The sequence below is a fragment of the Neoarius graeffei genome, chromosome 22 (assembly GCF_027579695.1).
Source record: "Neoarius graeffei isolate fNeoGra1 chromosome 22, fNeoGra1.pri, whole genome shotgun sequence".
Lineage (NCBI taxonomy): Eukaryota > Metazoa > Chordata > Actinopteri > Siluriformes > Ariidae > Neoarius > Neoarius graeffei.
In genome coordinates, this window is record NC_083590.1 from 20654600 (window position 1) to 20667580 (window position 12981).

At 40.7% G+C, this 12981-nt stretch overlaps 1 protein-coding gene across 2 annotated transcripts in view; it reads right to left on the minus strand.

Annotated features, from left to right (window-relative positions):
• Positions 1–12981, minus strand: part of myo1g (myosin IG) — a 94434-nt gene that overhangs the window by 20759 nt on the left and 60694 nt on the right. For both annotated transcript variants that reach the window (XM_060904602.1, XM_060904603.1), the window contains exon 21: positions 8734–8891. In XM_060904602.1, coding sequence (XP_060760585.1) covers positions 8734–8891 — 158 coding nt within the window. The remainder of the gene's footprint in view (positions 1–8733; positions 8892–12981) is intronic.

Consider the following 12981-nt stretch of genomic DNA (forward strand, 5'->3'; position numbering starts at 1 on the left):
GGAGGTGACATTCAGTTGGGGTTCCGTTATTTTTGATTTCATTCGGCGTCAGTGACAGCAACGGATTGCAGCATCATGGCCAAGCGGAGTGGACAGCAAGACCTAAGCAAGTTCGGATTTAAGATCGCAAGAAAAAAAACATTTCAGGAGGTAAGTCAAGAGTTACGAATATCAGTCCCACTTTCTGTGAGCCCACTATCATGCTGTAAAGTTCCCGATATGGAGCCTAATTTGTGGGCGGCGGATAACAACACAGCTATCATAATGAATGTTAGTTTGGAGTCTAGCCAGCTATCGATAGCTTACTCAGGTTCATGTTAGCTTTGATTTCTTGTATAAGGCCATTAATTTAATCAGCCTGGACATTCGTTTGTTATTCTTCAGGCAACAAAAAGTGTTATTCAAGACAGGAAGGCTAAAATAAATGACACTAGCAGTTTTGAAGGCTTCATTGCCTCATTAGAGAGCCGGTCGCAACATGTAAGGCAGAGCAGGATTGGTGTAGGACTCGACAAAGTGTCTGCTAAAATGCAGCTTTCTTTTTCTTCGTCATAGGCTCTTCTTCTGTCTCCTCAATGGGCCTTTTCCCCTTTCCAAAGAAACTTTCCAAAGATGCCTGCTTTTAACTCATTTTGCTAGCTCGTATCCAGTATGTATCAAAGTGCTGGTATGTATCGAAGCAAAGTATCAATGTATCCAAGGCAGCTCCTTGGTAACCGTCAACGTTAAGGTGTCACATGACGTAGATTACAGCAGGAATCAACGTTACAACGTTATAAGAATAAACACAATAATAACAAAAAGGAAAAAACAAAAAAATGCATAATGCCTCAAACATCTTTTAGGAAGGTTAGTCTGATTTACAATTTACTGTTGCTTGTTTTAGCTTACTGGTTACCTACCTACCTCTGTATTTAACTCAATGTTCCCAATGTTCAGCTTTGAATAAAAATTCTATTGACTTGATATGAAAAGATTCAGTTGTTCATTTACATTGCCTGCTGAGGTTTTAATAAATTATTTACCAAACGATTTAAAAGGAGCCTACCATGACTATGAAGTTACACTTCAAATTTGTCATCTGCATTTCACCCTAATATGGAGAATGTGGTAGGTATGTCAGCCAGGAGACTGACTAAATATGACACATGACATCCACACTGTGCATGTTTTACAGTAAAATACCAGTGTATTATGTTTTTTACAACAATAAAAAGGGTACACAGTGTGTACTACACACTTTATCAGCACAAAATACTGTATGTCTGGTAAATGAACAAGGTCCACAGACCTACGTTGTGTGCAAACCCTCCTAAAAGCAAACCAGTTTCCCACCGATGGGCCGACCGATGGGTCGACACGCGACTAAAAATTTCACCATCCCCCCTGGTTTGAGTTTATAACTCGACCACTGGTTACGATCCAATATCAAACTTGAAATGTCAAACAGTTGTCTGATTACATCTTTCACATCCATGTGCTTTGGAGCTCGGAGCGCACAGCTGCAGATTGCAAAGTGTGTGCACGCCATGAGGACTAATTACCATGCACCTGTTCCTGATTAGAGTGCAATCACAGTACATACATATAAGGACTCTCAGTAACACACAGGCTTTGCGAAAGCCTTGTATTTTGTATCATTTTTATGATTTTGACCCTGCTTGTGTTTTTGGACCTTGAGTATTGTATTACCCCTGATATCCTCCTGTCTGTGCCTCACTCAACCACTGCCTGTTTTTCGACTTTGCCTTCGTCTCCGTTTTGGATTTGTTTGCTAACGTGTTTTCAATAAAACTCTTCCTGCGATTACATCCGTCTATCGCCCTTACATGACAGAAAGTGACAACTGTCCAACAATCTAGTGGACTACTAAAACTGTTTTAACTCATTTTATATGAAACTGTTAACCACGAGTTGGCCTAGTGGTTAGCATGTCTGCCTCTTGATTGGGAGATCGTGAGTTCTACTCATGGTTGGGTCATACCAAAGACCATCATAAAAAATTTTACCTACTGCCATCTGGCAAGGCATGTTGCAATACAGATGCGAGTGGGGAGTCAAACTCTCGTTTGACTAGCCCCCCATTGTAACCCTAGCTATGTGAGAGGCTGAGGGCTATGGAAACGGAGATCGGCACCACCACATGGCGTGGGAAGGACTTTGATTTGATATGAAACTGTTGTGAATATTTTCTGTAAAATGTGTTAGTAAATAATCCCACATAATTTTTTTAAAAAGCAAATGAAAAATAAACACTGGATAAACACCCAGATATATTATGTAAATAAAGATACAAATTTTGTTGTCTGGTGGTCAAGTGTTTATGAGATACATTGTCTTGCACTTACGATCAGGTTCCCTGGTCAAAGCCATCAAAAATCAGGTCAATACATTACCACATAGTCTTAAGTATGGGCTCTACTCCGCTAATAACTCTTTGGAAGCTAAGTGGCACTTAGCATCTAGAAACATTGTCCTTATGTAGCATCTAATGAGGAACTCAATGGACAATCGGCTAATATCTGCCAAATAACATTTTTAAACCATTGGTGACTTGAAATTGAATCGAGTTTAAAATGTCAGACTTGTGAATCAGGAATTTATGAAGATTAATATTTGTTGAACAGCTACTATAAACAGTATGGCTCTGCTTCTCCTGCCTGTTCATAAGTCACTACTGTTTCACAAGTTTACTTTCAAATTCTCTCAGAATTTCTACAGTGTACATTAGAAATAGCCTTAAATTCTAGGCCTTGTTGAGCTGTAAATGTAAATTTCAGTTACTTTAGAGTTTTGGTAGCTGGAATGTCAAAACTCTTGTGAGTACCTGAGAAGATTAAGGTCACGGTGTGGTGAAATTCCTGTCTGTGCTAATCACACATGGCAGCTGATGTTCACGGTGTTTTGTATTGGGTAAAGAAGTAAATTCCCTCACATTCATCCTAACATGCTTTATCATTATCTGGAGCTATAAAACTGCTGAAATTTCACCCCAAGACTAATCAACACACACACACACACACAGCTGTCTAAGCAGATGGCCAGAATGTGACTCTATAAACTCACCCAAACTACATAGACATACTTTGATTAGGATGTCTCTGCATGTCCCAGGTGAAAGATGCGAAGATATGAAGAGAGAATAACATGACAATGAAGAAGAAGAAAAAAAATGAGGCAGGTGGTGAGGTAATTAGCTTGAGAGCTGGTTAGCTAGCATAGCCTTAATTCTGATTCAAGAAGAGAAGTGAAGAGAAGAGCTCACAGTCGTTTATAGCATTTATGTTTAGCAAGCTAATCTTCATGCTAAATAATTTTCTGCAACTTAAATTAACTCATTAGCAAGATTGGTTGATAAATTACATTACATCTTGTTGCCTTTAATCACATATTGTCTTTGCTAGTTAAGTTAGTGTAAAATAAGCAGTTTAAGCTCATGTACTATAATGCTACTTGTTTTTGTGTTAGCATGTTTAGTACTGTATAGGCGGCACGGTGGTGTAGTGGTTAGCGCTGTCGCCTCACAGCAAGAAGGTCCGGGTTCGAGCCCCGTGGCCGGTGAGGGCCTTTCTGTGCGGAATTTGCATGTTCTCCCCGTGTCCGCGTGGGTTTCCTCCGGGTGCTCCGGTTTCCCCCACAGTCCAAAGACATGCAGGTTAGGTTAACTGGTGACTCTAAATTGAGCGTAGGTGTGAATGGTTGTCTGTGTCTATGTGTCAGCCCTGTGATGACCTGGCGACTTGTCCAGGGTGTACCCCGCCTTTCGCCCATAGTCAGCTGGGATAGGCTCCAGCTTGCCTGCGACCCTGTAGAACAGGATAAAGCGGCTAGAGATGATGAGATGAGATGTTTATTATAATGCTAGTTTGTGGGTTAGCTTCGGTTCTGAATTTCTTAATTCATATATTTTGGAATTCCAAGGTTACAAAATAAGGACAAATATATTGTCAGAAACCTAAGCAGATTCAGATATCTCTCTCTCTCTCTCTCTCTCTCTCTCTCACACACACACATAAATCTGTCTGAGAATAGCGCTGACTAGTGAAGGGTTCCTGTGCCTCTTGGCTTAGGGGGTTTGAGAAGACAGGACCGTGTGTGTCTGTGTGTGGGGAGAGAGAGAGAGAGAGAGCTGGCAGGAGGTCAGATGACAATACACACACACACACGTCACCTCTCTCCACACTTCACAGTCGCCAACTCCTACTGATGATGTCGTATAGGGGTCGTGACCCTTGACGTTTGCCCACAGATGGTGGCACAATAGATTGTGAATAAACATTAAGGAACAGCGATTAAATACACACACTATACCCTACATAACCCACAGCTGCCCCCCCCCCCCCCCCCCCAAACCACACACACACACACACACACACACACACACACACACACACACACACTCTGGCTGCCGGCTGCCAGAAGAACTAATGCTTATTGCTCCTTGGGGATCAGCAGTGAAAGAATGTTTAAAGCCAAGGAATGCTGCTATTTGTGACACTGAGACACACATGTCTGAAATTATTACAGTGATTCAGTTTGTGTAACCCCACTCACTCACTCACTCACTCACTCACTCACTCACTCACTCACTCACTCACTCACACCTCAATAATACAAAATATTTGAAATACACATATTGTACATGTTATTTAAAGCTAAACTGCTGTATGTCTTTACAAACAGAGAACTATATGAGGCCATGTAAGGCCAGTATTGTTAAATACGAGTAAATATTTGTATTAACAACAATTTTGTATTTCACAAAACTTTACATTTGCTGTCTTTTAGCGATAAACTAAATCTGCCTGATTAAGGTCAAAATAAGCCCTAAAGTTCAGCCAAGCTGATCCATCTAATCCATATGAATCACAAGTTTATTCACCTCGGAATAATTAAATACACTTAACCGTAACTGACCCAGCTCTAAAGTTCTCTAACATCTCTAAACCTGTATATTTAGTGTGCTTTTCAGCTATTTTGAGCTTTAATCAACTCTACTAAAAGTGAATTGGTGCCTCATAGTGATGTCATTCACAAATGATTTGACTCTGATTCGGAATCAACTCAGTTGTTTCACTGAATCGAATCTTTGAGTTGGCTCTTATATTTTAAACTTTAAAGCCGACTCTCATGTATGAATATTTTTTCTTCTTCTTCTTTTTCATGAATGTAGGGAATGTCATCATCTGAGCTGTTCATTAGCGCAAATGATGAGCCGTGTGTGAGAGAGCGTGAGTGTGTGAGTATGAAGCAGCGTGATGATGCACTGCATATAGACAGTGTGGACAAATGCAAATGAATCACCCTAATGAGTCACAGGCACTGCAGCACAATAACATCAAATCAGTGATGTGTTTGTAGTGTCTTGCTAGTTTCACATTAGATTTGATGTAAATGTAATGTTATTTTGTTATTTAGAAGTTAGAGTAAGATTTCAGTCATTTCAGACAGAAGAACGCCAAGATGTCAGAAATAAAATTGGCAGCGAGTCTCTTGGGAACTGAAAGAGTCAATTCTTGTCAGTGAGCAGAGGTAGCAAAAGTACACACATTCTTTACTCTCGTAGAAGTACAGATACTTGTCTCATCTCATCATCTCTAGCCGCTTTATTCTGTTCTACAGGGTCGCAGGCAAGCTGGAGCCTATCCCAGCTGACTACAGGCGAAAGGCGGGGTACACCCTGGACAAGTCGCCAGGTCATCACAGGGCTGACACATAGACACAGACAACCATTCACACTCAAAAGTCAAAGAGTCCCATATACGTTTTCATACATATGTCGGGGAGTGCCTGTTAGAGAGCACACTTGTCTAGGCCGTCGGCATGATGAGGTAGGGTGGCCAGTTCCTTTCCTCGCCGCCTTTTAACTTCCCCAGTGTTTCCACCAGGTCCCCATTCACTGCTGGGTGGACAGGAGGCGAGCCCCAGATCACCGTCAGAGGCGAGGCTCAAACCGGGGACCGTTCGCTTAGTGGTCAAGCGCTCTAACCACTTGACCACCTCGCCTCTTTCACACTCACACCTACGGTCAATTTAGAGTCACCAGTTAACCTAACCTGCATGTCTTTGGACTGTGGGGGAAACCGGAGCACCCGGAGGAAACCCACGCGGACACGGGGAGAACATGCAAACTCCGCACAGAAAGGCCCTCGCCGGCCCCGGGGCTCGAACCCGGACCTTCTTGCTGTGAGGTGACAGCGCTAACTACTACACCACCATGCCGCCCCACAGATACTTGTGTTAAAAAAAATACTCTGGTAAAAGTAGAAGTACTGAAACAACTCAAGTAAAAGTACAAGGCTCTGAAATGTACTCAAAGTAAAAAGGAGCACTTTGAAGGACATTGTTAATGTCTGTTTCTGTGCAAAGCTAACTGATCCTCATAGAATAATAATATAATATAATATAATATAATATAATATGTTTACTGTATATAAGGGGGTCAGTGTGTGCGTACATAAGGAGGAAAACCCATGCCTTCTTCAATTAATTATTAAATAATACCATATTTTTATTTAAGGTGCTTCACTGCGAATATTTTAACTGCCAAGTACTTTGTGATAAATAAGCAATCCACTTTCACTTGCAGTCGAGGTTGATTAGCAATGTAAAGCATGCTAATCTCGACAACCCAGCTGTTTATTAGGAACACCCACCCATCCACCTGCTGTTTTATGCAGTTCTCTAATCAGTCAATCCCTTGACAGCAGCACAATGCATCACATCATGCAGATACAAATCAAGAGCTTCAGCTAATTAATGTTCACTTCACACATCAGAATGGGAAAAATTGTGATCTCAAAGTGTGACTTTTACTGTGGTATGGGTGTTGGTTTGAGCCAGATGGACTGGTTTGAGTATTTCAGAAACTGCTGATCTCCTGGGGTTTTCACACACAACAGTCTTGAGAGTTTACACAGAATGGTGCGAAAAACAAAAAAAACATTGAGTGAGTGAATGAGTGACAGTTCTGTGGGTGGAAACAAACACCTTGTTGATAAGAGAGCTCAGAGGAAAATGGCCAGATTGGTTTGAGCTTTTTGGCCAGGAAGGATATAGTAACTCATAGCAACTCTTTACAACCGTGGTGAGCAGAAAAGCATCTCAGCATAAAGCAGAAAACCACATTGGGTTCCACTCCTGCCAGCTAAGAACAAGTTCCTATTAAAGTTGTGGGTGAGTGTATAACAGGAACTTATAGCTATCTTTCGCTTCCTTGCTAATAACTTTTTTGAAGAGTTTCAAGAGCATACATCACATACATCTACACTACCGTTCAAAAGTTTGGGGTCACTTTGAAATGTCCTTATTTTTGAAAGAAAAGCACTGTTCTTTTCAATGAAGATCACTTTAAACTAATCAGAAATCCACTCTATACATTGCTAATGTGGTAAATGACTATTCTAGCTGCAAATGTCTGGTTTTTGGTGCAATATCTCCATAGGTGTATAGAGGCCCATTTCCAGCAACTCTCACTCCAGTGTTCTAATGGTACAATGTGCTTGCTCATTGCCTCAGAAGGCTAATGGATGATTAGAAAACCCTTGTACAATCATGTTAGCACAGCTGAAAACAGTTGAGCTCTTTAGAGAAGCTATAAAACTGACCTTCCTTTGAGCAGATTGAGTTTCTGGAGCATCACATTTGTGGGGTCGATTAAATGCTCAAAATGGCCAGAAAAATGTCTTGACTGTATTTTCTATTCATTTTACAACTTATGGTGGTAAATAAAAGTGTGACTTTTCATGGAAAACACAAAATTGTTTGGGTGACCCCAAACTTTTGAACGGTAGTGTAAAGCGTTAGTTATTTAAATCAAACAACATGTTATGTTCACACAAGAACATTTAATAGTTCAAACCTCAGTTTGCTGAATTTGAATACCGCTCATGTTTTGATTCAGAGTCAGATCAGGCTGCCAGATTGGATTGGTGTAATCGGTGTTGTCTTTACTATGTATCACTGTATCATTCATTTAGTTTGAAATCAATCAGTGTTGATGTTGGGAAGGCACGTAGTGATGTAAAATAAAAAATAATACTCGATAATTCTTCTCAAACGCATTAAAACTAAAGTAACGAGCCTGATTTGAAAATGTAAGGAGTTGAAAGTACAGATATTTATGTTAAAATGTAGGGAGTAAAAGTTAAAAATTGTCAGAAAAATAAATACCCAAGTAAAGGGCAAATACCAGAAAACTCTACTTGAGTAGAGTAAGTATTTGTGCTTCATTATGTCCCACGTTTGTCAGTGAACTCAGTCAAATATTTGGACTCTGACTGAAAAGAGGTGGAATTGATCTCATTCATACCTCAAATGTGTCTAGTTCTATGCATAAAGTTGAATAGACATGTATAGATCTGAAGGAATATCCAGGGAGTTGCTGAAAAACACTTGATAAATGAAGTTGTTGTAAAAACCAAGTTTGTGAATACAGATGTAGGACATTCAATATGGAGGTTGAAATTTCACCAGTGTGAAATTTAGTCCCGCAGGCATGCCACAAAAATTAGCATCAGTATTACTGCAGTGATCTTGAAATGCTGTATTTTACACATGCCAGCATTTTAAAAGGAAGTCTTTGATATGCATCATTAGATTATTAAATGACACAGTGAGAAGTTGAATTGGGTGCGTTATGATAAAGGACCTGACAGCGACACCCTTGCTTGAAGACGGCTTAGCTGAGCCGTGACCATGCTAAGTGTTTAAAACGAGTGTTTATGAACTCACCGTGTGAAATGATCACACAATATCCCGACGAGTTCTCCGACACGGTCCTGCTTTGTCGCTAGCTGACCCCTCTGCAGGTGTAGCAACACGTCATCGTGGGACACAGTGTGTAGCGCCACCATCTGGTCTGTTCCATTTGTTACACTTAAACCGGTAACCTAAAGCAGTAAAATGGAAGTTACAATAATCATGTACACATATGTTTGAAGTTATGAAACTGTAATATCCCTGATTTAAAGTACAAGTTTTAAAGGAGCAATATGTGATTTTTAAAAAATATTTTTGAATCAAGAATAAGTTCCTATTAAAGTGGCCGGTGAATGTACATCGGCTTGCAATATAATATTTCAGGATCATATTCACTGCGTGGGTTTCCTCCGGGTGCTCCGGTTTCCCCCACAGTCCAAAGACATGCAGGTTAGGTTAACTGGTGACTCTAAATTGAGCGTAGGTGTGAATGTGAGTGTGAATGGTTGTCTGTGTCTATGTGTCAGCCCTGTGATGACCTGGCGACTTGTCCAGGGTGTACCCCGCCTCTCGCTCGTAGTCAGCTGGGATAGGCTCCAGCTTGCCTGCGACCCTGTAGAACAGGATAAAGCGGCTAGAGATAATGAGATGAGATGAGAGGATCATATTCAACTCCAATTCTAACCTGGTTAAAGGAACAGTCCACCGTACTTCCATAATGAAATATGCTCTTATCTGAATTGAGACGAGCTGCTCCGTACCTCTCCGAGCTTTGCGCGACCTCCCAGTCAGTCAGACGCGCTGTCACTCCTGTTAGCAATGTAGCTAGGCTCAGCATGGCCAATGGTATTTTTGGGGGCTGTAGTTAGATGCGACCAAACTCTTCCACGTTTTTCCTGTTTACATAGGTTTATATGACCAGTGACATGAAACAAGTTCAGTTACACAAATTGAAACGTGGCGATTTTCTATGCTATGGAAAGTCCGCACTATAATGACAGGCGTACTAACACCTTCTGCGCGCTTCAGCAGCGCATTGATACAGAGCTCAGATATCAATGCGCTGTCGAAGCGCGCAGAAGGTGTTAGTACGCCTGTCATTATAGTGCGGACTTTCCATAGCATAGAAAATCGCCACGTTTCAATTTGTGTAACTGAACTTGTTTCATGTCACTGGTCATATAAACCTATGTAAACAGGAAAAACGTGGAAGAGTTTGGTCGCATCTAACTACAACCCTAAAAAATACCATTGGCCATGCTGAGCCTAGCTACATTGCTAACAGGAGTGACAGCGCGTCTGACTGCGTCTGACTGACTGGGAGGTTGCGCAAAGCTCGGAGAGGTACGGAGCAGCTCGTCTCAATTCAGATAAGAGCATATTTCATTATGGAAGTACGGTGGACTGTTCCTTTAAAGGAGAACTGAAGTCATTTTTAAACTTGCTTTATTTCTTAATTAACGTTACTCAATTATGTTTTCGGTTTTAGTAACCTTATATCGTGACTCGTATTGGCAACTAATTGTAATTAAATATTATACTTATCGGCCTATTCATTTTTTATCCATGCTGAATTTAGTTCGTTTGGTCCACGGCAGGCGTCGCTTATCCACGCGATCTTCATGAGACTTGTGCGAGACTTCGAAACGTGAAGTGTCAGCCAGGTGTCAGTGCCGCCATTTTGAAAACTGTTTTCCAAATGAAATATTGCATAAAAACGAGTTTAAATGATGATTACTGCCTACTTTATTCAAACTTTCCTGATTGCTATCAAAACAAGCAAAACTTCCGGCTTGATTACATCAGCATTCGAAAGAGGGCGTGTGTCTTTTGACAACGTTGGCAGATGTCGGTCACTTTGATTTCCGCTGTACGTTTTACTTCCGTCCTACAATGTCTCGCACAGGTCTCAGCGAATCTCATTTACGGCCGTTGCTTTGAGATATGGACTGATATATTACAGAGCATATTTCAAACACTCATGACTTGCTATAGCAGTGACAAAATAGCGATCAAAAATGCATTCCTATATTTAATAAAATGAGATAAATAGAATTTTGATAATAAAAAATTTGCCTTCAGTTCTCCTTTAAATACTTGAATAACTATACCCTTTGATGCAACAACATGCTGTAGAAATTTAAATAATTCCTTTCACACAAAACAGGTTACATAATTCATTTAAATAAACCAAGCTATCCTCCCACTTAAGCTGATGCATCAGGTTCCCTCCAAAATAAGCCTGTGTGTTAATCGCTTGGTGCATCAGGCCATGTTGCAGCGAGCTTAATTCAGAACACGCTCTGTCACCATGAGACACGGCCACTGCTAATATTTTAGTCTGCGACTCAGGAAATCCAGACAGTCTGTTCTACTTCCTCTGGAACACAACCTCATGGACGTTTCGAAATTATTAGATGGAAAACTCTGCTTTATATCATGAATGCTCTTTATTTTTAGTTCTTATAAGCAGTTCATACTGGTCACACACCTCCAATTACACAAATTTGTATGTAACTCATGTATATTATAAATTGTTTTATTCATGCAGCAATGTAATGCAGTATATTGCATCATATTGTATTTACTGCCTTTTGTCTCCGTCATTGCTCTTCATACTATGTGAGTTTGAGTTCCCACAGTTTCATGCAAAGCTGGCTGCATGTATCAGTAGATTTAAATCATGTAATACACCTGTACGTTCCACTCATTAGAAAAGAAAATCATTGCATACCTTGTACTTGGTCAGTTATCTGTTTGATTCAGATTGTAATTCCAATTCAGATCCTAATTTTATCTGTTATGGCCATTTCTGTTGTAATTCTAATGTTAATTCTAGCTCTAATCCTTAAGACTAATTCTGAGCTTATCATATCCAACCATCTATTATCAATGCCGCTTGTCCTTCAGGGTTGTGGGTGAGCTGGAACCAATCCCAGCTGACTTCTGGTGAGAGGTGGGGTTCACCCTGGGCAGGTCACCAATCCATCGCAGGGCTAACACAGCTATGAAAAACCATCACACTTAAATTCACACCTATGGGCATGGAAGCCATGGCCTAATGGTTGGAGAACCATCTTTGGGACCAAAAAGTTGCTAGTTCAATTCTCTGAACCAGCATGAAATGGCTGAAGTGCCTTCGAGCAATGCACTTAACCCCCAACTGCTCCCCAGGCTGCTCTGGGTATATTACTCTGGATAAAAGCATCTGCTAAATACCTGTAATGTAACGTTTATGAGCAATTTAGAGTAGCCAGTTGACCAAATCCACATCTTTGAACTGTGGAGGAAACCAGAGCACCCAGAGGAAACCCACTCAGGCACACGGAGAACAAACACAGGAAAGTCCCAATCAGCCATGAGGTTCGAACCCAGAACTTTCCTTCTTGCTATGAAGCAACAGTGATAACCACTGCACCACCGCACCACCTTAATCATAGCCAATAGACATAAAACACAGAGACGAGTAAAATATTCCTACCCTGATTCTGTTTCTGATTTTAATATATTGATTTTTATTCCGGTTTGAATTCTGATTCAGACCTTTATTCTGATTCAGATCCATAACTCTGATTCATTTTAATCCTAATTCTAATTCACACTGTAATTCCTATTCCATTTCCAGAGCCAATTCTGCTTCTGATTATCACTCTGATTTCGTTCACATTTTGAATCAGAATTTGATTCAGAGCCATAACTCTGACTCAGATTCGAACGTTATTTCTAGTTCTAATTCTGCTTCGATACTCGATTATTCTTCCGATTCAGATTCTGATTCAGATCCATACCGTAATTGCAATTCTAATTTTGATTCAGAATCTTGTGCTGACTTGATTCTCATTTTGGATCAGATTCAGACTCTGATTCAAATCCAAACTCTGATTCAGATTCAAATTTGAATTCAAGTTTCTAATTCTGAATATGATATGAATACTAAATCTAATTTTGATTTTAGTCCCGATATGTATGGCATATCCAGAGTTTCTCCCAGGAACACCAGGTGTGTGACAGGAATACACCCTGAACGGGACGTCAATCCAGCACAGGACACCATACACACATTCACAGACTCACTCATCTCATCTCATTATCTGTAGCCGCTTTATCCTGTTCTACAGGGTCGCAGGCAAGCTGGAGCCTATCCCAGCGGACTACGGGCGAAAGGCGGGGTACACCCTGGACAAGTCGCCAGGTCATCACAGGGCTCACACTCACTCAATCACACCTAATTCTGGAAATCAAATTTTCAACCCCTGCTTGATTATCATGTTTAATCTGGAT